The 26,626-nt window shown below is 37.4% G+C and overlaps 1 protein-coding gene across 3 annotated transcripts in view; it reads right to left on the minus strand.

The window, feature by feature from the left end:
* Window positions 1-26,626, minus strand: part of UIMC1 (ubiquitin interaction motif containing 1) — a 120,777-nt gene that overhangs the window by 32,996 nt on the left and 61,155 nt on the right. For all 3 annotated transcript variants that reach the window (XM_058724216.1, XM_058724208.1, XM_058724213.1), the window contains 4 exons: window positions 21,899-21,963; window positions 19,549-19,625; window positions 14,959-15,062; window positions 9,751-9,901 (listed from right to left, as the gene is read on the minus strand). In XM_058724216.1, the coding sequence (XP_058580199.1) occupies window positions 9,751-9,901; window positions 14,959-15,062; window positions 19,549-19,625; window positions 21,899-21,963 (397 nt within the window). The remainder of the gene's footprint in view (window positions 1-9,750; window positions 9,902-14,958; window positions 15,063-19,548; window positions 19,626-21,898; window positions 21,964-26,626) is intronic.

Genomic DNA, 26,626 nt, shown 5'->3' on the forward strand with positions numbered 1-26,626 from the left:
GTAGTATTATAATCAAATAAAACTTACAGCAAAGTTAATCAGACACATATTTAATGATATGCATAATTGTTATTGTGCTGCACGGTAACTAGGCATAAATGGTAGACACTTCATGTAAATGACTCTAATTACTATTTTTTTTTACACAGCCAAACCAAGCATGTCTGGGATCAGATTTAGGGGAAAACAGGAAGAAGGGGAGAGCTGAATACTTAACTCTGGGAGATAAGTCCTCTCTATTATTCCATCCCCTCAGGCATTGGGCGAATGGTCTCCCAGCCTGGATTATGTGTTTTCAAGAGTAACTCTTTCCCTTCCATGGCAGGAGAGGGGCTCCCTTTTACCAAAAACTGGGCTGAGGGCCTGGCCTCTGTCTCCAGTCATAAAATGTTGAGAGGAACCAAAACAATCACTACTATCTCTGGCAAGGAAAACAGGGGCAGGCAAGATGGTGGAAAAAAAAAAAAAAAAAAAAAAGCAAACAGACAGCAAAGTTATTGAGGACGTATGATATGCCAGGCACATGGCACAGTAGCAGGTGCTTTGCATAATTCCCCTAATTACTTTTCCATCCCACCTATATCCCCAAACTCTGTTCTTAAGACACAGGAATAAATCAAGAGTGGAATAGTTCCAGTAGGGACTCCCTGCTGCAAATTCTCTTATAGGGTCAGAGAGAGTAATTTAGGTTAGCAAGTTAACACTACTAGGAAGACTAAGTGGAAGCTGTTGTCTAGTGGCTGTTTCCCTTGCTTCCTTTTTTTTTTTTTTTTTTAATGTTTGTTTATTTTTAAGAAAGAGACAGAGGGAGACAGAGGATCTGAAGCAGGCTCAGAAGCAGGCTCTGCACTGTCAGTGCAGAGCCTGATATGGGGCTCAAACTCATGAACTACAAGATCATGACCTGAGCAGAAGTCGGACGCTTAACTGACTGAGCCACCCAGGCATCCCTCTTTCGCCTGCTTCCTTCTCTTATCTAACCTATAGGAAGATAAAGGGTCCCCTACTTTCCCATGGGTTTATCCAAACCTATTAGCCTTCCTAGCCCAGGTTAAACCAACCCTCTTTCTGAGATTTCATCCCTATTCACTGCAGCTCTCCATATTCCTATTGCACTTACAGTCAGAATCATTCATGTAGGGGTGCCTGGGTGGCTCATTCAATTAAGTGTCCGACTTCAGCTCAAGTCATGATCTCACAGTTCATGAGTTCAAGCCCTGCAACGGGCTCACTGCTGTTAGCTCAGAGCCTGCTACATATCCTCTGTCCACCTCTCTCTCTGCCCCTCTCCTACTTGCTCTCTCTCTCTCTCTCAAAAATAAACTTAAAAAAAAATCACTCATACAGGTACATCATCATTCACTTTATGTCATCTTGTAATTAATTTCTTAGGTTAATATTTATCTCCCCAATGACACTGCAAGCTCCTTAATGGCATAAATGTTTCAAACTTCTTTAGTAACCCACGTTAAGTTCTAGCACCATTAAAAAAAAAAAAAAAAGTTCCGGGGTGCCAGGATGGCTCAGTCAGTTGAGCGTCCGACTTCAGTTCAGGTCATGATCTCTCATCCTGTGAGTTCAAGCCCCGGGTCAGGCTCTGTGCTGACAGCTCAGAGCCTGGAGCCTGTTTCGGATTCTGTGTCTCCCCCTCTTTCTGCCCCTCCCCCGTTCATGCTCTGTCTGTCTCTCTCTCTCCCTGTCAAAAAAAAACATTAAAAAAATTTTTTTAAATAAAAAAAACAACCAAGTTCCATAAATATTTCAATGAAATGAAGTTAAGGAAATAGGGGATAGAAAGGAATCAAATTTCTCACTGTAGATACACAAGCTGGTGTTGATATTTACAGTATTCTACATTTCTCTTTATTATACTCCTCTAATTTTTAAAACAAATTTCCCTTGAAAAAGAAAGTGTTACTGTTATTCAGGATATAGCAGACATCTTTAAATGGATATCTGAGACAGTTGGATCAGGGCTAAAAGACATACAGTGCCAATAACATACATACTTCCAATTTATCAGAAAACATACATGTATCTACATCTGAAAGAGTGCTCGAGACCAGAGTGTAAATCCCACTGAGCAGCATTTGACAGGGTCACTGACACTTGTCCCAGTGGACTAAAGAGAACCTGAAAGAATTTCCCTGAATGAACAACAATGCAAGTCTCAGTCTCCTTTGCCCACCTGATGGTGTCAGCTTCTCAACAAGTTCAATGACAACAACCTGGTTCTGGTGGTATAAGTTGTGGTTCAGAAAACTTAAAAACAATGCTGAATTCATTTCAACAGTAAGATGAATTGTGAATTGCCCCACTATACTCTAGTAAGGAAGAACAAGCTAAAAAGCAAGTATCATATAGCTGAAAGATGTCTTTGGACAGTAATGAATACCAAAGCCTGCTGTTTAAGCACAGACTATCAGAGTTCAGTCTGGGAGGTGTCAGCAAGAGCTACTTTATACTACCCTTTACCTAACAGCTCAGACCATAAAGTTATTTTTTCTACAGCTCAAGGTACAATCAGCCTCTCAAACTCATTTATCTCTGGACCTCATTGCTGTGTACGTTGTTGACTCAGGTAATTAATACCAGCTGGATAAGCATGTTTGGTGAGATGTGCAAGATTGTTTCTTCCTTCTCCGGTCACCAGATGTCCAACCCCAGAGTTCTTTCAGTCACTGGAACTCTCTGCTAAAAAAATCAGACTGAAGAGCTCTGTCAAATTAAAATTGCATCTAAAGCCCTAGTCCTTCAGTGTTCTACTAAAAGGTGATGATGATCAAATGTAGGTCTTCAATTTTCACTACATTTAAAAGATGACCATGCTATTATAATGATGCTTAAAAATGATGACAAAATCTCAAACCCAGTAATTCTACCAAGAATAGTAACAGCCAACTAAAAGTTCTTAAGTACTGGGGTGCCTGGGTGGCTCAATTGGCTAAGCATCTGACTTTGGCTCAGGTCACAATCTCGCAGTTTTTGGGTTCAGACCCTGTGTCGGGCTCTGTGCTGGCACCTTGGAGCCTGAAGCCTGCTTCAGATTCTGTGTCTCCCTCTCTCTCTCTCTGCCATTCCTCTACTTGTGCTCTCTCTCAAAAATAAACAAACATTAAAAAAAATTGTTTTTAAGTTCTTACTCAATGTGCTAGGAATCGTACTATGCACTTTCCTTAAGATACCTCATTTAACCTTTAAAAAAATAAACAAGGTCATTACTGTTAATTTGAAAGCTGCATAAAAGGAAGGTAGGAAATCAGCACAGAATCACACACTGTTAAGTAACAAAGATGGGATTCAATCTCAAAATAACTAGACTCTAGAGCCCATCTTTTTTTACTATCACCCGAGCTAGTGATATACATCCTTGGGAAATAACCCCAAAATACAGCAACAACTTCATGCATAATAGGCTCAACAACATGGTGACCTGAATCATGCTAAATGCATAACAGTTAAGTAAATGGAGGCAATTCAGATCACGGAATATTTAGCATTAAAAATATTTTTACAGGCACCTAGGTGGTTCAGTCAGTTAAGCATCCGACTTCAGCTCAGGTCATGATTTCATGGTCTGCGAGTTTGAGCCCCTCTTTGGGATCTCTGCTGTCAGCACAGAGCCTACTTCAGATTCTCTGTCCCCTTCTCTCTGTCCCTCCCCCACTCACATGTGCTCGCTCTCTCTCAAAGATAAATAAGCATTAAAAATTTATAGATTTTTTCTTTCAACAACCAGACCAAAACACACCTAGAGTCTGGCATCCTTTTATTAGATTTTTTGTGTTATTTTTAATTTTTATTTTATTATTTTTTATTTTATTAATTTTCTTCCTCCAAAATGATGAAACAAAGGAATTCACCCCAAAAGAAAGAACAGGAAGAAATGACAGTCAGGAACTTAATCAACACAGGTACAACCAAGATGTCTGAACCAGAATTTAGAATCACGATAATAATACTAGCTGGGGTTGAAAAAAGCATAGAATCCCTTTCTGCAGAGATAAAAGAAGTAAAATCTAGTTAGGATGAAATTAAAAATGCTATAACTGAGATGCAATCTCAAATAGCTGCCACGGTGGCAAGTATGGATGAAGCAGAGCAGCGAATCAGCAATACAGAGGACAAACTTATGGAGAATAATGAAGCAGAAAAAAAGAGGGAGAGTAAGGCAAAAGGGTACAATATAAGAATTAGAGAATTCAGTGACTCATTAAAAAAGAATAACATCAGAATCATAGGGATCCCAGAAGATGAAGAGAGAGAAAAAGGGGTAGAAGGTTTTTGTGAGCAAATCATAGCAGAAAACTTTCCTAAAGTTTTCTTTAGGAAAGAAACAGACATCAAAATCCAGGGGAAAGACACAGACATCAAAATCCAGGAAGCACAGAGAACTCCCATTCGATTCAACAAAAACCGACCATCAACAAGGCCTATCACAGTCAAATTCACAAAATACTCAGGCAAGGAAAGAATCATAAGAGTAGCAAGGGAAAAGAAGTCCTTAACCTACAAAGGAAGACAGATCAGGTTTGCAGCAGACCTATCCACAGAAACTTGGCAGCCCAGAAAGGAGTGGCAGGATATATTCAATGTGCTGAATCAGAAAAATATGCAGCCAAGAATTCTTCATCCAGCAAGGCTGTCATTCAAAACAGAGGGAGAGATAAAAAGTTTCCCAGACAAACAAAAACTAAGAAGTTCATGACCACTAAACCAGCCCTGCCAGAAATTTTAAGGGGGACTCTCTGAGGGGAGAAAAGATGAAACAAAACAAAAAATACCAAAAGCAACAAAGACTAGAAAGGACCAGAGAACACCACCAGAAACTCCAACTCTACAGGCAACACAATGGTAATAAATTCATATCTTTAAGTACTCACTCTAAATGTCAACTGACTAAATGTTCCAATCAAAAGACATAGGGTAACAGAATGGATAAGAAAACAAGATCCATCTATATGCTATTGACAAGAGACCCATTTTACACCTAAAGACACCTTCAGATTGAAAGTAAGGGGATGGAGAACCATCTATCATGCTAATGGTTGCAAAAGAAAGCTGGAGCAGCCATACTTATATCAGACAATCTAGATTTTAAAATAAAGACAGTAACAAGAGATGAAGAAGGGCATTATATCATAATTAAGGGGTTTATCCAACAAGATCTAACAATTCTAAACATTTATGCCCCAAATGTGAGAGCACCCAAATATATAAATTAATCACAAACATACAGAAAAACTCATTGATAATAATACCATAAATAATATGGGACTTCAAGACCCCACTTACAACAATGGACAGATCATCTAAACAGAAAATCAACAAGGAAACAAAGGCTTTGCAGGATACACTGGACTGGATGGACTTAACAGATATATTCTACCACACTTTTAAAGAGAGTTAACACCTATTCTTTTGAAGCTGTTCCAAAAAATAGAAATGGAAGGAAAACTTCCAAACTCATTCTGTAAGGCCAACATTATCTTGATTCCAAAACCCAAAGACCTTACTAAAAAAGAGAACTACAAACCAGTTTCCCTGACAAACATGGATACAAAAATCCTCAACAAAGTACACTAGCCAATGGGTTCCAACAATACACTAAAAGAATTATTCACCATGACCAAGTGGGATTTATACCTGGGATATAGGGCTGGTTCAATATGCACAAAACAATCAATGGGATACATCACATCAATAAAAGAAAGGACAAGAACCACATGATCCTATCAATAGATGCAGAGAAAGCATCTGACAAAACACAGCATCCTTTCTTGATAAGAACCTTCTAGGGACAGAAAGATCATATCTCAATCATAAAAGCCATATATGAAAGACCCACCGCTAATATCATCCTCAACGGGGGAAAACTGAGAGCTTTCTCCCTAAGGTCAGGAACACAACAGGGATGTCCACTCTCACCACTGTTATTCAACATAGCATTGGAAGTCCTAGCCTCAGTAATCAGACAACATAAAAGAGTAAAAGGCATCCAAATTGGCAAGGAGGAAGCCAAACTGCCACTCTTCGCAGACGACATGATACTCTATATGGAAAACCCAAAAGATTCTACCAAAAAACTGCTAGAACTGATCCATGAATTCAGCAAAGTCACAGGATATAAAATCAATGCACAGAGATTGGTTGCATTTCTATACACCACTAATAAAGTAACAGAAAGAGAAATCAAAGAACCAATCCCATTTACAATTGCACCAAAACCATAAAATACCTAGGAATAAACCTAACCAAAGAGGTGAAAAATCTATACACTGAAAACTATAGAAAGGTTATGAAAGAAATTGAAGAAGACACAAAAAAATGGAAAAATATTCCATGCTCATGGATTGGAAGAACAAATATTGTTAAAATGTCAATACTGCCCAATGCAATCTCTATCAAAATAGCACCAGCATTCTTCACAGAGCTAGAACAAACAATCCTAAAATGTGTATGGAACCAAAAAAGACCCTGGATAGCCAAAGTAATGTTGAAAAAGAAAACCAGAGCTGGAGGTATCACCATCCTGGACTTCAAGATGTATAACAAAGCTATAATCATCAAGACAGTATGATACTGGCACAAAAACAGACACATAGATCAATAGAACAGAAGACAGAACCCAAAAATGGACCCACAAATGTATGGCCAACTAATCTTTGACAAAGCAGGAAAGAATATCCAGTGGAATAAAGACAGTCCCTTCAGCAAATGGGTGTTGGGAAAACTGGACACCAAATGTAGATAAATGAACCTGGACCACTTTCTTATACCATATACAAAAATAAACTCAAAATGGATGAAAGATCTAAATGTAAGACAGGAAGCCATCATAATCCTTGAGGAAAAAGCAGGCAAAAACCTCTTTGACCTTGGCTGCAGCAACTTTTTACTCAACATGTCTCCGGAGGCAAGGGAAACCACAACAAAAATAAACTATTGGGACCTCATCAAAATAAAAAGTTTCTGCACAGCGAAGGAAACAATCAGCAAAACTAAAAGGCAACCGACAGAATGGGAGAAGATATTTGCAAATGACATATCAGATAAAGGGTTAGTATCCAAAATCTATAAAGAATTTAGCATACTCAACACCCAAAAAACAAATAATCCAGTGAAGAAATGGGCAAAAGACATGAATAGACACTTTTCCAAAGAAGACATCCAGATGGCCAACCAACACATGAAATGATGCTTAACATCACTCATCATCAGGGAAATACAAATCAAAACCATAATGACATACCACCTCACACCAGTCAGAATGGCTAAAATTAACAACTCAAGCAACAAGAGATGTTGGTGAGGGTGCGGAGAAAGGAGATCCCTTTTGCACTGCTGGTGGGAATGCAAACTGGTGCAGCCACTCTGGAAAACAGTATGGAGGTTCCTCAAAAAGTTAAAAATAGAACTACTCTACGACCCAGCAACTGTACTAGGTATTTATCCAAGGGATACAGCCGTGTTGTTTTGAAGGGACACATGTACCTCGATGTTTATAGCGGCACTATCGACAGTAGCCAAAGTGTGGAAAGAGTTCAAATGTCCATCAACACATGAATGGATAAAGATGAGGGGTGTATGTATATGTATGTATGTATATATATATATATATATATATATATATATATATATATATATACACACATACACACACACACACACACACACACACAATGGAGTATTATTTGGCAATCAAAAGGAATGACATCTTGCCATTTGCAATTATGTGGATGGAACTAGAGGATATTATGCTAAGCAAAATTAGAGGAAGACAAATATATGATTTCACTCATATGTGGAATTTAAGACACAAAAGAGATGAACATAAGGGAAGGGAAGCAAAAATGATATAAAAACAAGGAGGGGGACAAAACATAAGAGACTCTTAAATACAGAGAACAAACTGAGGGTTGTTGAAGTGGTTGTGGGTGGGGGATGGGCTAAATGGGTAAGGAGCATTAAGGATTACACTTGTTGGGATGAGCACTGGGTGTTATACACAGGGGATGAATCACTGGAATCTACTCCTAAAATCATTATTGCACTATATGCTAACTAACTTGGATGTAAATAAGTAAACAAATAAATTAATTAAATTAAAAAAAATATATATATATATACATATATACATATATATACACATGTAACTTTAGTGACATGGGGGAAATTTTATGCTAGTAAGGAGAAAAAGCAAAACAGAAAATTTTACAGATGGTGAGATGTCCACTATATAAAAAGCCTATCTGTACATGGAAAGATCTAAATTTACTGCTAAATAAAAAAAGGCAAGTTATAGAATAATATATATACTATAGCATGGTCCCATTTATGTAAGTAGTATGTGACTCATTTTAAGTATTTAATAAATATGGGGCACCTGGGTGGCTCAGTCGATTAAGCTTCCAACTTCAGCTCAGGTCATGATCTTGTGATTCATGAGTTCGAGCCCCACCTCAGGCTCTGTACTGACAGCTCAGGGCCTGGAGCCTGCTTTGGATTCCGTATCTCCCTCTCTCTCTGCCCCTCCCCTGTTCACACTCTGTCTCTCTCTGTCTCTCAAAAATGAATAAACATTTAAAAAAAAGTTTTAACAAATAAATATAAACAATTATTATTACAATGAACATGTACTACTTTATAATCAGAAAAATCTACAAACTTATTTAATTATAAGTTTATAAGTTTAGGTACTTCCTTACATAATAAATAAAAAGTGTGTTATATCAGAAAAATTAAATAACATGTGCCTTTCCTTCCTGGAATTCCTACCTTATAAAATACTTCACAATTATACAATTTCAGACTAAATACTTCCAAGTTATGGGAATCAAGTGGGACTAAGAAGTGCAACACGCTTAGACAGAAAGGCAGGATTGGGGATGGTAATGGACTGTGATCAACAAGCAGATTCTCTTGGTCAGTATCTCACACTGCACCAAAACTAAGGTTTTTGATGTAGTCTTCAAGAGGTAACCAATGGTTCCAGGGTGATACAGCAGAGACATATAGCACATGAACAGAAATGAGGGATACTTTTTGGCTTCTGTTTTTAGTTAGAATTTCTACACACATAAATAAACCCCACAAGGGATTTATTTTGAATAAAAAAAACAACAGGCAACTCTTATAACATTGTGTAAATTACACTTCAATTTTGAAAAAAACAGGCAACCCTAGAACTTAATTCCTCAAGCTCCATGGAATCTCAATATTTGAATATAAAAGATGAAATGGAATGGGGCGCCTGGGTGGCGCAGTCGGTTAAGCGTCCGACCTCAGCCAGGTCACGATCTCGCGGTCCGTGAGTTCGAGCCCCGCGTCAGGCTCTGGGCTGATGGCTCGGAGCCTGGAGCCTGTTTCCGATTCTGTGTCTCCCTCTCTCTCTGCCCCTCCCCCGTTCATGCTCTGTCTCTCTCTGTCCCAAAAATAAATAAAAAATGTTGAAAAAAAAAAAATTTAAAAAAAAAAAAAAAAAGAAAGAAATGGAAGGTCCATCGCATCACACTGATTTTTGGCCCACCTATATCAAGATGAAAGATTTTTCCCCTCCCTTTCTCCTAAGTATGTGCAACAAAAGAGCATACCTGCCAAAGAAGTAAAGAACAGATATGGGAAAGAGAAAAAGACAAATCCAACAACTTTAACTTTGAGGAAGAGTAGTCTGTTTTTCCTGTACTGTATTATAGAGGATTACAAAACTATCATGCAAAGAAAAGTTTGATAAATCCTGGTAAGTCTTACCTGTACTTTGCCCTATTCCATTGCAGTACATGGCATGTCGCTCAATCTTTGTGGGTGGAAAGTCTTGGTCACATAGTGGGCAGGACACCTGGGTACTGGATGAGACAGTAGAAATAGCTATTTCCTTCTCAGCATTTTCCCTGTTATCAACCTGAAGAAAATAACAAATGGCAACTATAAAAACTTTACTTTCTAAAATATCTTTTCCTTCACAGAACTGCAAGGGAGTCCATCCCATATTTCATTTACTTTCTAAGAAAATACCAATCAGTTTGCCAAATTCAGGTCTGAAGATTGGGAGATACACTAATATAGTTAATACTTATTCAGTGCCCGCATACTATATGCTAAGCACTCTGCATGTAATACTCAAGCCTCATAGCAATCTTACAAAGGTATTAACATCATCTTTCTTACACATGAAGAAAGCACTGTCCAAAACAGTAAAGCAACTTGCCCAAAGTTAGAGAACAAATAAGAGGCAGAGCTGAAATTCAAATCAAGGACTATTTGGCTCCAAAATCTGAGGGCATTCTCTCTCTCATGCTCTTAAGTCAGTATGCTTATCAACAGCATCTCAAAGAAACTTTTTCAATGTCATAAAGAACTGTGAGCATTGCAAGTGACTTCAGACATAAGCAGTTAGGAAAGGAGAGTTCTAAAGGAGCATAACTAAAATTTAAGAGCTAGGCCTCACCTTAGACCAGTAAGATATACCACCTCTTCTGTTTTATCTGTAACTTCTGGATCAAAAGAGGAAATAGAACTAAGACCCAAATATTTAAGAATGGTCAAATAAAAGTCATTAAAACAATTCTGTCAAAGCCATTCTTATACCTTCTTTCTCTTATTCCTCTCAATGTTTTATAATCACCATTTTTCCTACAGTTGCCAGTGTCTCTGAGAGGCAGTTTTATTTTACCTTTACAGGCCAGATCCAAGAACTCTGCAGCGATTAATTCAACAGTATGCGTGAGCACTGCAGCACTACTGCCTAACACTTGCTTCAAAGGACAGCATGTCCTAACCAATCAATGTGAAACTGTCCTGCATAGCCAGCCACTGCTTCCACTTAAGAGCAAGGAACACCTGGGCTGTTATTATGCCTTACTATGGGGAAAAAAATAAACCCTCTTCTGGTACAACGACCAAAACTGCAACAGGTAGATAATTTGAGCTCCGAGGCAACTGGGTTTCGTTTTGTTTTGTTTTGTTTTGATTTAGGCCACCCTTAAAATCTACTGCCTGTGAATGAGATCCAACAGAGGGAAACAGGCCATCTAAATACCAAGTCAAACAGTTTCTACAATTGCCAGAAAATGTTGTTTTTCAACACACCTGCCTTTTTACTTGAAAAGACATACTGTGAAAGGGTGAAAAAAGAAACAAGAAAAAGAACTAACAGTGGTTGAGTTCATATTCTATACTAGGCCTGGGCAAGGATTTTCCATACCTGTCTCTCACAACCCAACTGGCAGAGGTATCACTAGCTCCAGGATTACAGAAGAGGAAATTGAGATTTGTTTGAAAGATAAAGTAACCTGCTTGCTGATCACAAAGTTAAGAAGTGGCCAATCTAGACTTGAACCCGGGCTTGTGTGGCATCAAAACTTTAGTATTTCCATTATACCATATTTTGGCAAAAGCAAAAAAGCAATCCCCTCTACTTTGTTTCTGGAAGCTGACCCTCCCAACTATTGGGAGATTATCTGGTTCTATTATTTTTCTCTAAAAGGTGGGGAGAACCAACTGTGTCTGGAAGTTCTGGATGTCATTTATTCCAAGCTTAGTCACTTAGCTTCTCAGAAACCCAGGTTCCTCTGTTCATAAATCTTACACTGAAAAGTTGTCTTATGCATGCAAAGCCATTTGAACAGAAGGGAGAAAAATCAATATACTCTAAAACTTGCAAGTAGTTTTGAGTTACTGAAAGTTAATGGCAATTGAGTAGTTACTTGGCATTCTAAAGTTCACTAAGCACAGAAATGTTATATGACATGAATGTCACTGGTGCTCACACCCAGCACTAACACTCCTTTGTATTCATCACCAGCTCTGTAAAATGCACAGAATGTACCTTCAACTATTAATGTATTCAAGAGGGAGTAGTCTATTATTGTCTTATTGTGAATACAATACCATTTCCAATCACATTCATAGGCAACCCAGAAGGTTTCTGAACATTTTTATATAAAGGAAGATTTTTTTCAGCACCATTTAAAAGTTCTATTTAAATATTAACTACAATGGAGGAATCTCAAGAGGAAAACATATAAGCGAGGCAGGTTTTATTAGGGCTGTGTAGTCAGGGATTCAATCTCTGAAGAGCTGCCTCTACTCCTTTTAAAATACTACCCAGTCATTTCTCAAACAAGGTACTTGGACACTGAATCTTGATCACTTAAAGGTTAGCCCTTACCTTCTGGCCTCAAAAGAAATCTCACTTCAAGAAATGAACCAAGTGAAAATAAAAGTACGTCCTACAAGTCACCAACTCCCTCCCACTCCCCCATCCAGTTTATCTAAACAGAAAGCTGTTTAGTTAGATCTTTCCCCTCTTTCCATAGGACTCAACACAGTTTACTTAAAAACCAACTGACTACACCAACTGTTTGATGCTGAATAACTTCTATTAACATTTCTGAGAAAAGACTATCTGAAACTCCAACCAAGGGGTTCTCTCAGGCAAGATATTCAGAAAATACTATTTCCAAAGGAACCTGACCACTGCAAGAAGTCAAATCAAGGATTACAGTTCTGCCGTGGTATTCCAAATAAATACTTTTGAGCAATTCTCTGTCATTAGTAAGTTAGTATCCCTGAACAGCCACAATATATTACAAAGCAGTAAAATAATAACTGGTTCCACATACATACTTCTACTTGTGCCAAATCTCTACTATGTGTTTTATATTCTTTATCTAATTTAATCTTCAGAGCAACCCAGTAAAATAGGTTCTTTTTTGTCTCCATTTTATATCTGAAGAACTGAAATCCAAAAAAGCATTCTTCTTCTATGTTCCCCTAATGCCCTGGGCATCTCTATCATTACATTTGTCAGACCACATTAAGATTATCTATGTGTCTATTTCCTCCCTTACCACCAAGACCCTTTGAGAGAAATGACTGTTTTTTTGTTGTTGTTATCTTTGTATCTCAAGAGTCTAAAACAATGACTGGCACACAGTACACAAACTATAGTATCTGTCAAATATACGAAATGAATAAAACAATTAAGTCCAATGCTCAAAGCTCCTTGCACTACACCATACCACCTTCCAATAAACAAGAAATTTTAGGACAAATGAACCTCTACACAGATTCTAAGAGTAAGGGACTACACCCATTCTGATACTATCTTTGTGCTCATAAAATGTTCAGATTCTACCTTTCTAATAAGCAACTTGTAACTAGTAAGTGATTGGGTAAAAACTACAGTATCTCTAACATTTTTTAATAGAAATTTCTAAGGCTATTTATAGACATCTATAGATACCAGCAAACAGCAACACCGAAAAGAGGACATCCGATATAAGAAAGGCCATACATACACCTCTATCCATTTGATGTGTAGCGGTGCAGACTATAAATCCTAAATAGGGGTTGCACTCTTTGCCCCAAAGAACAGTCTCCTTTGCAGTCACAGGTGGATAAGAAATCAGCCTTGATAAACAAAAGGACTGTAGGGCTTCTTCTGTAGTTAAAATGACTCTGTTAGTATCACTCTGTTCTCCATCCCTATTTACAAGGTTCTGGTCCCTCCCTGGGAAGCCATTTTGACATTCTCTAGCAGGATCTGTCCTTAGGTCACTCTGTTGCAGAGATTGTCACCATCTTCCCTACCACCACTAGCATCAGGGAATCTTTGTCAGGTGTGACAGATCAGCTTGCAGGGAACCACACAGTGTGCATGATTCATGAAAGCAGAATTTCTACCCAGTTACCTGCAATGAAGAGACCAGGGAAGGGATCTACTTTCTATTGTAAAAACTGTTTTCAAAAGACCTAGACTATAAAAAGGAGTAAGAGAATGAAACTTTTTTTTTTTTTTAATGCTCAGGATAAGATAGCATACACAAATGTAACGAAATATTTATCCATAGAAAAATTAGTTTAATTCTCAGGGTGCTTTACAGAGCAACAGATTTTAAAGATTCTAAAATTTTTTAAATTCTTGGTAAATTACTTCATCAGACTCAATATGAAAAATATATACTGAAAATCTTAATTAGAAGTATGAACTTGTAGGGCACCTGGGTGGCTCAGTTGGTTGAGCGTCCAACTCTTGATTTTGGCTCAGGTCATGATCCCAGGGTTGTGGGACTGACCCCCACATCAACCTTAACACTGAGTGCAGAGCCTGCTTAAGAGTCTCTCTCCCTGTCTCTCTCTCTCTCCCTCTCTCTCTCTCTCTCCTTCTGCCCCGCCCCCTGCCCCATTTATGTGCTAGCTCTCTCTCTCTAAAAATAATAATAGTAATAAAAGAAGGATGAACTTGTATCATTCATCTCTATGGCTGATACCAGATATGTGAAGTTAGGAAATTTAATACAACAAATAAAGATTTGCTTATTTTTTCATGCTGCTATCCTGATTTTGCATTTCTTTTTTCTTTTTAAAGTTTATTTATTCATTTTGAGAGAGAGAGAGAGAGAGAGAGTGAGCAGAACCCTGATGCAGGGCTCAAACTCACGAGCCATGAGGTCATGACCTGAGCCAAAATCAAAAGTCAGACACTTAACCGACTGAGCCACTCAGGTGCCCCCTGACTTTGCATTTCTGATCACATCTAGAAATTAGGACTGAAAGTTACATCATAATATAAATACAGTGACTTTTTATAAGATTGTTCATTTCTGTTACTTATCAGTAATTTAATAGAAATATCCCAGACTTTGGAGATAAATCGGTGTTTAAATTCTAGTTTTACCATTATTAACATTTTGAATATGAGCAAATGACTTAAACATTCTAAGCCTCTGTTTCCCCATCTGTAATAGAAAATAATAAAGCATATTAAGAAATCAAGAAATGGTGACTACTCGTATTTTAAAACAGTGCTGAAGTGTAAGAATCTCCCTCTGACATAAGTATCCCCAAAACTACAACTTTCTGTCACTTAAATCTTTCCAGCCAAGTTAATGCTGCATCAGAGAGAGGACTAGCCGGAGAAAGAAAACACTAAGAAAAATTATACAGAATATTCACCTCCTTATCTGCCATTATTATTCTTACTTCATCCAGGATCTCTCTGCTACCTGAAGAGACTTCTTTTTCAAGGTCAAAAGTTTCGGAAGAACTTAGCTGTGTCTCTGTAATTTAAAAAGTTAAAAAGTCATTAATTTCCATTTTATATTTTCATACTTAAAAAAACAAACACCTATTTCCCCTTAAGCTTAGGGTATAATACCGCAGTGGTAATATAGATCTAGTTTGTTTCTTCTTAAAGCTTTATTTATTTTTTTTTAACGTTTATTTATTTTTGAGACAGAGAGAGACAGAGCATGAACGGGGGAGGGTCAGAGAGAGGGAGACACAGAATCTGAAACAGGCTCCAGGCTCTGACCTGTCAGCACAGAGCCCGACACGGAGCTCGAACTCACGGACCACGAGATCATGACCTGAGCCGAAGTCGGCCACTTAACCGACTGAGCCACCCAGGCGCCCCTCTTCTTAAAGCTTTATTGAGGCACAATTTACATAAAACAATTCACCAATTCTCAGTATACAGTTTGATGAGTTTTGGCAAATGTATACAATTTATACATGGTATCATTTATACCATGTAACCACCAAATCAAGTTATAAAGCATTTCTAAGCACCCAAAAAGTTCTTATGTACCCCTTTGCAGTGAATTCCCCACTGCTTGGCTGCTCGCAATGACCAATCTACTTTACAATCCTATAGTTTTCCCTTTTCTAGAATGTCACATAAATGAAATCCTACAGTATGCCATCTTTTGTGTCTGACTTCTTTCATTTAGTATAATGTGTTTGAAAAGCATTCATTTTGTTACATATCAGTAGTTCATTCCGGTTTACTACTGAGTAGTAGTATTCCACTGTATGGATGTATCACAATTTGTTTATCCATTCACCAGTTAATCCACCTGGCTTCTTTTCAACATAGTTCTGTTTTTAAAATGTATTTATTTTGACAGAAAACAAAAAATTGCCAATGTTAGTTCTAAGGTTAAAGGGATGATTAGAGAAGACAAAAATTGGGAGCAAAAACAGAAAAGACATTCTAGGCAAAAATATGCCTTTCTTTAATATATTTTTTAGGCAGCATCTATTTGTTCAACATTAACTCAACAAATATTTATGAACAACAAGTTCCAGGCACTGTACAGGCTATAAGCAACATGGAGATATAAGATGGGGTCCCTCATAGTCTAGTTCAGGAGTCAGCAAACTATAGCTCATGGCCCAAAATCAGCCAGCCTCCTGTTTTTGTAAATAAAGTTTTATTGGAACACAGCCACACACATTCTTCTTTGTATTTTATGGTTCCTTTTGTGCTAAAATGGTAGTACTGAGTAGTTTCAATGGCAGAGATGAGTAGTTTATCCCATAAAGCCTAAAATATCTCTCTAGTCTTTTGCAGAAAAAGTCTGCCAACCTCTGGTGGAGACACTTATCACTTAATATAACAAAATAACAGTACCTCTATGTCAAAAAAGGACAACAAATCTGAAAAAGAAACTTATCCCAGAATACAAATCCAGTAAGTTCTCTCTTATCTACACTGCAAGCACTGTACATCTAACTGATACTTATGTTCTTCACAAATATAATGGCCAATATTGGGCAAATAAAGTACCTATAAAATACTAAGGTTATCTTCTCAACCATCAAAGAGGGATTAAACACATTTCTAGTGTTAACTATACTTCTATACCTTATAATTTTTCTCTGAAAAATGAATATGCATGAACACACACACAGATTTTATTACCTTCATGGGAAAAGGCTTACAGTGCATAAACTTCAAAGTCTTCTTTGTCAGGACCCCCCTCTACTTGCTAGATGAGATGCTGCCCGATTCATGAATTGTTTAATAAAACCAAAAAAATAAAAAAGAAAGAAAGAAACTTCTTTGCCAAGTTTCCTTGAGAGTACCAAAAAAGACATTCAGTCTGCTAAAAAAAAATCAGAGCTACTCATTGCTTGCACTACTGTAATGATAAGAAGTCTTTAATTAAGCTTTCTGTAGATGGCTGAAATATTCAACTATAAAGACAAGACAGCATTAGTTCTTTAGAAATAAACAATGCTAGGAGCATATACAATATAGGCATAAGGCTATAATCCTGCTTCTTCAACAAAGTGAGTAACTCTAAAAAGATGTGATAATTTTGAATATCAGATCCCTGGAACTGTCAGAAATATAGGACAACACAAAAAAGGTAAGATGAACTACAACACTCAATCTGTATTTCATTCATTTAGAAAATATCCAGAACTCAAAATTTCCAGAAAATCTAGTTGCATAGCTTCTAAATTATACATTTACAAAGACATTCAGGAATCTGGCTCCATGGAGAAGTAGTTATACTTTCTTAGCAAAAGGAACAGTAATGTAATGAAAACCTTTTACAATCTCATGTAGAAGTGGTTTATGTCAGCAAACAGTTGGACTTAATTAGCAAGCTAATGACAGCAAGTCATGATCATAAAAGTTATCTAACCTCAGTACTGAAGGGCATGCTTTTCCCTCTCATTAACCAGGGCTTTCAAAATTATTGTATTTATAAGGTTCCTCCTGCAAGATCCTAAGGTGACATCACATGCCATCATCCTAAACACACTGAGTGGGTGTGTATGTATATGTACACATACATATGTGGAGGAGACACACACATACATCCAACGGGATGGCATGAATCAGCAATCCAAGACAAAGCAGGGTAAAGTTTTCTTTTCACAAAGATAGCACAGCATCCCTGAGTGCTCCTGCCAAAATCAGAGCACTTGGTAGTGGGGTCTCTCAGCGGGTATTATTAGGCAGTAATCCAAATACATTTTATAAGAATTAAGAAATCACTTTCAATAAAAAACAACATAATTAAACTTTAAAAATAAGAAAGGCCTTTATGATATGCTGCCAAATGTTTATAAATGTTTATAGGTCTTTCCTAGAATAATGTGTAAACTAAGTTTAAGTCTCTAAAGAAAAAAGTTGAAAGAAACCAAAATAAGAAACTATGTGTCTCTCTGACCCTGATAGGTTATCTTACTGCCCAAAGAGTTTAAACATTGATAGGAAGTCCCTCAATCTCACATGAATGAGGTTACAGATAAATGTAATGGGTCCCACTTTTAAGAAAGGCAAAACAAGAAAATATAAGCTAAAACAAATTCCTTAAAAAGTAGTGGCTCATTATCACAAAGTAATTTTTCATATTATACAATGATTCAGCTCAAGAGTTCCCTTAGATAATGGGTATCTTAGTTCATTTAAAATTATTTTATGTACCGGGGCGCCTGGGTGGCGCAGTCGGTTAAGCGTCTGACTTCAGCCAGGTCACGATCTCGCGGTCCGTGAGTTCGAGCCCCGCGTCAGGCTCTGGGCTGATGTCTCGGAGCCTGGAGCCTGTTTCCAATTCTGTGTCTCCCTCTCTCTCTGCCCCTCCCCCGTTCATGCTCTGTCTCTCTCTGTCCCAAAAATAAATAAAAAACGTTGAAAAAAAAATTTTTTTTTAATAAAAAAAATAAATAAAAAATAAAAAAATAAAAATTATTTTATGTACCAAGGCGGGGGGATGGGCAAAATGGGTGAAGGGGAGTGGGAAATACAGGCTTCCGGTTATGGAATGAATAACCAGTACAGCACAGGGAATATAGTCTATGGTACCGTAAAAGTGCTTCAGGGTGACAGATGGTAGCTATGCTTGTGGTGACCACAGCATAATGTATAAATTTGCCAAATCACAAGTTGTACACATGAAACTAGTGTAACATTGTATGTTAGCTATACTTCAATTAAAATGAATAAAATCCCATTAGCAAAAAAAATGTTAATAATAGTTTGCTACAATTAAAGCAAAAAAAAAATGATTTTGTATGTCAAAATCTATTCATGTACAACCTTGAATGAACATCTCTTGTACCTAAAGTAAGGTACCCCATGTCTTTTCCTCTCTACAATTAACAAAAAGCAAAGTACAGTGCTTAACTAGGTTAAATGTCTTATCTGAAATTAAAAATAAGTCAATGACAGAACTGTACACAAAATTCAATTTCTGGACTCCCTCTGCAATGAGTAAATGGCATATAAAATTAGTAAAAGGCTCTGAGAAAAATCTGTTTAATGACAGGCATATTTGAGGCAAGTCCAATTTGGAGAACCCATAAACCAAAATATAAAGTCCTCTTGCCTCTCAATGTACAGTTAAATGCTATTCCTGATGTTTTGCTGCCATATCTGATGAGGCTGGTAAGCAAACAAGTAGACAAAAGAGCCATATTAATTTTAAAACTAAAATAGCTCTAAGTGAAGATTAAGAATCAGAGCCAATGTCCATTAAAAAAGTGAGTGCTTACGTATATGTGTGTGTGTGTGTGTGTGTGTGTATACATGTGTGTGCATATATGTGTGTGTATATATATGTGTATATATGTGTGTGTGTGTGTATATATATATGTATATGTATATATATATGGAGGAGATATACACACATATATCAATCACACATAAACCTCCTGAGAATGGGCTGGAAAAGTCAGAAAAATTAATTGGCACAAAAAGGTAAGATAGCTAAGGATCAGACTGAGTAAAATCAGTGAAGTGCTTACCAGGACACACAGTGATTTCCTCTGCAGAACTCTCTGGCATAAGGACTGAACTTCTCTTACTGGTCAAAGCAGCAATGCTGAAAAAGAACCAAACCTTAAGTGAATCCCAGTGAACCAAATTAGAACACAAGGCCAAAAGCAATGGTGAGTCATTTACAAGGCCACAGGTAATCTATACCTGCCATCTGATACCACTTGCACAACAGGGGAGCAAAGAATTGGTAGTGAAAACTCCAGGTCAGAAATGAGGAAAACAAACATGCTTACAACTCTGGTTGCAGTGAAATCACTGAACCAAAAGAACCCCCTTTTGGAATCTTTACAAAGGAAAGTTGAAGGGTAAGGACTATCTGTGAATACCAAGGAAGACAAAAACTCCACTCCAATGTAAGAATGTCAATGGTGTTTTATAGCCTCCATCTCAGCCTTCTGAAGGTTAGAGATTTGTAAACTCATAAGAGAAAATATGGAGATTCTCCTAACAACACACTATCTTTTCCCTCACCTTGCAGTTAAATTTCCTCTTTATCTCAAGATGTGGCTTTTTCCAACCAACAAAAAAAATGTAATTCCAAACTGCCCTATAGTAAAGACCTGCCCATACAAGTTGAAAAGCTCTTCTGAGAGTAACATAATTATGAATCACTCCCATCAAACTTCTAGTTTATCCTGCTTGTCCATGGAGTGTAATCTCCTTCTGACACAGGAACACATGGATGAGAAATCTGAGCATCTGAGCTACCCTCCTCATGCTTCACAGAGCTTTATGATTGTTTGATCAAGTATGCAAGAGAACGCTTAAAAACATACAACCCGACATCAACCAAGAACCACAGAGAAGAGAGACTAACCATCACTGGTCCATGATAAATAACTAAATCCTAATAGGAAACCACAAGTGATTTCTCTCTCTAAATAAAACATCTAGTAACATTTGTTATAAACTCCAGCCAGACACAGTTTACTCTGCAGGTAACATTAGGGCTCTATTCAAAGGGTCCATCACAAAACAATTTGCTGACATTTATAAAATGGGCTAATCAATTTGAAGTCAAACCACATTGCCTGCAATTCCAACTCTCTCCTGGTGACAAAGCATATAATCATTTATTAAAACTTACATCTGCTCTGCACAAGGCTCACCACAACAAAGCACAGGGACCTGCCAGAAGCAGAAGGCCTGCTCCAGTTAAAACCACTTCCAAAATTGTCTTAACAGCAGGAGAATCAAACCAAAACCATTATTCTTCAACTCAGGAAGAAATATCTCCTACTATCAACTTAACCAAAAGCCCAAGAACCACCACCAAATTACAGCAAATGGTAATAGCGCCTCAACTTCCACATGAGAGATGAAGGTCATTCAACACAAAATTAAGCTCTACAGTAATCCCCAAAGGTCAACTACCAGATAAAAGGGAAAAGTAATTGAAAACCTGATCCAGTTGATAATGCAGTTTGTAACCAATCAACCACTATATATTATTAAGGTGAGAAAACTTAAGAAGGTAACCCCATCAATCAATCAATCAATCAATCAGCAAGAATAACTGAGGAGGTAATACAAACACAGCAATTTAAGGAAAAAATGAAAGACAGAGGGGCGCCTGGGTGGCGCAGTTGGTTAAGCGTCCGACTTCAGCCAGGTCACGATCTCGCAGTCTGTGAGTTCGAGCCCCGCGTCGGGCTCTGGGCTGATGGCTCGGAGCCTGGAGCCTGTTTCCGATTCTGTGTCTCCCTCTCTCTCTGCCCCTCCCCCATTCATGCTCTGTCTCTCTCTGTCCCAAAAATAAAATAAAAAACGTTGAAAAAAAAAAAATTAAAAAAAAGAAAAGAAAAAAAAAAGAAAGACAGATTAAAAGTGGCAAAGGACAGGAAGTGAGGGTGACACATATTCTCTGTGACCTGAATAATAAGAATAAAAAACAAGTCTCAAGAATAGCCTTAAAAGATGTATACAATTTGAATATGCAGATAAAATAAGCATAAGGCAATAAAGAAAGAGGACAGGTAGTCTAGAAGGACTAAAAAAATCTAGAGCTTTCAAACTGGCATAGGAAGCTAGAATAGTTAAAAGAGTAGCAGGATGTAAACACTATTCAGGAATGGTATAAATGGGATATCAGCCAAGATGGCTGGACAAAAAAAAAGTCTCTTCCACTCTAATATTCTAGACTTCTATGAGATACATATTTGAGAATTGGAAGATAATAATCTCTCTTGGTTTGTGTTTATAAAGGAGCTAAAAGATCCATGACAAGCTGTCCCTATACAGTCTCACTAATGTCATTCATCTCTCTTATTCTGGCACCATCAGAGAATTCAGACACATGACAACATATAAACTTACCTTTGTGAGGCAGGTACAGAGTTTCCTTCTTCAGAAGTTTCTTCAACAAATAGCCCTTGGGAAGACTGCAAAGAAATATATAACATCCTAAATATATAGGCACAGATGAACTGGTTTGTCCTCTATTAAAAAAATAAAATTAATTGCTCAACACTATTAATCAGCAATTAGCTATGAGAATAAAACATTTTACATAAGTAAGTTTCAGTAAAAAGAGCACATCCTATGGAGTGAGAACACTGGGTTTTAGATCCCAAGTGGATCACACATCAACTCTGTAATCTAGGATAAGTCACATCTCAATCTGTTTCCTCATCTTAAAACGGGTATTAATGACGACCTCACAGAGCATTATTGTGAGAATTTAAAAATATGTATGATGTACTTTGTAAAATGTAAGACATGAATATTAATTGTGAGTCAAATGAATTATGATTTCAAAAAAGCAATTACAGGAGCGTCTGGGTGACTCAGTCGGTTAAGCATCTGACTTTGGCACAGGTCATGATCTCACAGTTCATGAGGTCAAGCCCTGCATTGGGCTCTGTGCTGTTAGTGTGCACAGCCTGCTTCAGATCCTCTGTCTCATTTCCGTCTCTCTCTGCCCCTCCCCGGCTTGCACTGTCTCTCTCAAAATAAATAAGTAAACTTAAAAAAAAAATTCATAACAGGGTGCCTGGGTGGCTCAGTTGGTTAAGCATCTGACTTCAGGTCAGGTCAGGGATCTCATGGTTCGTGCATTCAAGCCCTGCATCGGGCTCTGTGCTGACAGCTCAGAGCCTGGAGCCTGCTTTGGATTCTGTGTCTCCCTCTCTCTGCCCCTTACTCTCTCACGCTCTCTCTCTCTCTCTCTCTCTCTCTCTCAAAAATAAACATTAAAAAATTTTTTTTTAAATACATAACATCAAAAAAATTATAAAGCTTTTGTTGTGATAGAGAAAATACAGAGAAAAGCCCAGTTTCCAATGGACATATTCTGTTGCAAAAAACAATGCAATCTGTAAAAGAAGTCTAAGTACAACCAGGTCATAAAACAGAACATCCCAACAGGAAGGTTATAAAGGTTCCTTTTGCTACAAATCTGCCACTATCATTTTAATATCTGGCTACAGGGATATCTTTCAAGAAATGTAACAAAAAAGGGGCGCCTAGGTGGATCAGTCGGTTAAGCTGTGGACTTTGGCTCAGGTCATGGATCTCACAGTTTGTGGGTTCAAGCCCCACATTGGGCTCTATGCTGACAGCTCAGAACCTGGAGCCTGCTTGGGATTCTGTGTCTCCCTCTTTCTCTGCCCCTCCCCTACTCACACTCTGTCTTTCTCTCTCAAAAATGAATAAATGTTAAGGAAATTTTTAACTTAAAAAATATAACAAATAGGGACTAGATTAAAAAAAGATTATTTTCTATGATTAATAAAGTTGGTACAAATGTCAACTCATTAAATGTAGGTGCACATAAGAGCACAGAAACTTCCCTAAGAGCACAGCTGCCTTAGGGAAATTTCTGAAGAAGGGCCTGAGCTGTAAGGCTTCTTCCAATAGATATAAAGCTACTGGCTGTAGTTTTCAGGGTCTCCTAACAGGATATAAATAACCTAAACAAGCTAAGCATCTCTGTACCACTCAGGCAAATGATAAAATATACTAAAAAACAGAAAATAGCTGAGATGAAACTTCATTCAAAGGAAAGATAAAGCTGTACAATGATCAGGAATGCAATCATCATGAAAAATGAGGGTTAAACAGAACTGACAAAAGGACTAAAATACGACAGCAATAAATAGTCACCTGAGTATTTGTTTGAAATCAGTAGTGACAAAACACTGATTACTAAAATTTTTTTAAAAATTTAAAAAGGTAAATACTGACACCTAGTGTCCATTTAGTAGATTTTACTCTCTTAGAAGGACTAGTTGAATAAACTTGAGCTTCAGAGTCAATCAAGGCAATTAAGTTAAAAGATACCTACACCTCTACCTTAGACTAAAAGCATATCTACCTTTCTCAGTGTTTTTTTTTAATTATTATACGCCTATTATGTGCCAAGCCTATGCAAATCACTTTAAAATGCATTATCTCCTTTAATCCTCATAAGAACCTTGTGAGGCAGAAACTATTATTTTAGAAATGAGGAAAGTGAAACTTTGACAGGTTAAATAATTTACCCAAAATTAGAGTTGGCCAAAAGTGGAGCTGAAATCCGACTCCAAAATCCATGTTCTAACCATTATTGTTATATTGTTTACTCAAGTAATACTCCTACAATCATTTCAACACAGAATCTCAAAAATGTCATTTCAATAAATCATTTCTTCAAGTTTATTTCTTTTGAGAGAGAGTGAGCAAGCGAGAGAGGATGAACCAGCAGGGGAGGGGCAGAGACAAAGGGGGACAGAGGATCTGAAACAGGCTCCACGCTGAAAGCAGAGAGCCCAATGCAATTTACTCACAAACTGTGAGATCATGGCCTAAGCCAAAGTCGGAGGCTAAACCGATTGAGCCACCCAGGCACCCATCAATAAATCATTTTTAATTTCTAAACTTACACCTCTGCGGCAGCATTCTGAACATAGGGGTAAAGTGAGGTTCTTCCAGAATATGAAAATAACATAGCAAAATAAGCAAACAAAACTTGAATACCCAAATCTAATCAAGGTGAACAGGGACACATGATATGAATACAACTTTAAGGAAGCTGTGGCCTAATCAAGACACTGCATTCTGCCTGAAGAAATAACATGTTAATGAAAAAGGGGTGATATGAATCTAAAAAAGAAAAATCCAAAAATTCAGAATCAAGCAGTGTCATCAACACCATGGCCTGGGAAGTAAAAATTAACAGACACATCATCTGGTCACTATAGAAATGTCTTCTGTTACCAGGCATTAGTAGCATCATCCATTAAAATTACTATTTTCTGATTACTATTTTCAGCCTTCCAGATACCTTCATCCTAGAAGAAGGCTCAATGGACGGTGAACCTGAATATTCTGGTCACCAAAAACATCTATCTTCCATAATAAATCAGCAAACTGTCATCTGGTGTACAAGTCAGCTTGAAGTTTGACTTGTCAACATCAGTTCTCACACCCCCACATAATCTGGCCATTTCTGGAAAATAAATTCCAGTATCTGGACTGAAAAATTAAGGATCAGACCCTAAAGAGTAGCGACCACATCAATATACTACTCCTCCACCTCCCAGCTGTATGGCCATCAAGATGATCTTTCCATCTTCACTAACAACCTCTCTATTGTTGCTGTGATGCCAGAAACTAGCTATCTGATCCGAAAGCTTTTAAAATCTTCATGTATACTAAAGCAATTTGCCTCAAAGTGAATGTTTTTAAGTCCCTATTTCTAGAAATCTTTTGCTATCTCTATCAACCAAGGAGTCTCATATATCGGCAGCTCCAGCAAAGTCATAATCAATAGAAAATGTTTAATAAACATGTAAATTCTTTCTACCCACAGTTCCTAAAAGCAAAAAACCAAGTGGTAAAATTACAACTGTAAGATTTTCATTATTTGCCTATAAAATTTGCAAGTTTGTTTGTTTTGTTTTTTACAGATCCTATTCTGTGTTGGCAAGACTGACCTAGGCATTCTCATACATTACTGTAAGGAAGGAGTACACATTTGAGCAACCTTTCCAAAACGCAACTTGGCAATAAATAACAAGAACTTTTTTTATGTTTGCAGCTCTTTAACCCAGAATTTTTCTTGCTCCCTACCCCTAAGGATACTAATTTTAAATAGAACAAAGTTTTACTTAAGAAAAATGTTTATCACAACCAAAATATCTAGCAGTATGAAAAGGGTTAAAATATTATGATAAATTCATAAGCCAGACTATTATGCAGTCATTAAAAAAGTGAAATCTACAAATGATTTTAATATCATAAGAAAATGTGTACATAATGTTAACATAAAAATACAAAAATATAATTTTATAGACACTGTACAAAAATAGGTATAGAAAATGAAGGAGTATATCACTAGATGGTAGGACCCTGAATGTTATCAACTTTATTCTTTAAACTTTTCAGTATTTTTCAACAGTTCTAAGTGATTTCTAAAATTAATGTTAATGACAGTGACTATATGGATACTTACTAGTTTGTCTGCCTGGTCTCTTTTTTTGCTAAAGACAGTCCATCACCCCTCCCACTATATTATAGCAGTGGACTTAGTCACTTGTACAATTTGACACAGACCACACATCAGGCCACAGTAAGCTGGGCTGGTGAAGGCTACTAACCCCAAATGGGCCATAAGTCCTTTCCTAGAATTTGAAATTGGAACTGAAAGAGAATAAATCTCCTATAACCTGCATTTAAGTTTGGAAGCTGTAGGATCAGTGTCTTCCACCTACCATTGTGAAAGAGAAGCCAAGAAAGCCAATATGTAGGGAGAAAAACGAAGCAGATACCACAATATAGCAATTAGATATAGAAAAATTACAGATAACATTCCAGACCTTGTCCAGGCTTAGTTACCATCCTGTTTTAGAATTTATGAGGCACCCTGTTTCCTCATGATAAAGTCCTCTTTTTTTTTTTTTTTAAACATTTCCCATTTATTTTTGAGAGAGACAGAGACAGAGTGAGAGCGGGGGAGGGGCAGAGTGAGGGAGACACAGAAACTGAAGCAGGCTCCAGCCCCAAGCTGTCAGCACAGAGCCCAACATGGGGCCAAACCCACAAACTGCAAGATCGTGACCTGAG

Source organism: Neofelis nebulosa, chromosome 1 (assembly GCF_028018385.1).
Source record: "Neofelis nebulosa isolate mNeoNeb1 chromosome 1, mNeoNeb1.pri, whole genome shotgun sequence".
Classification (NCBI taxonomy): domain Eukaryota; kingdom Metazoa; phylum Chordata; class Mammalia; order Carnivora; family Felidae; genus Neofelis; species Neofelis nebulosa.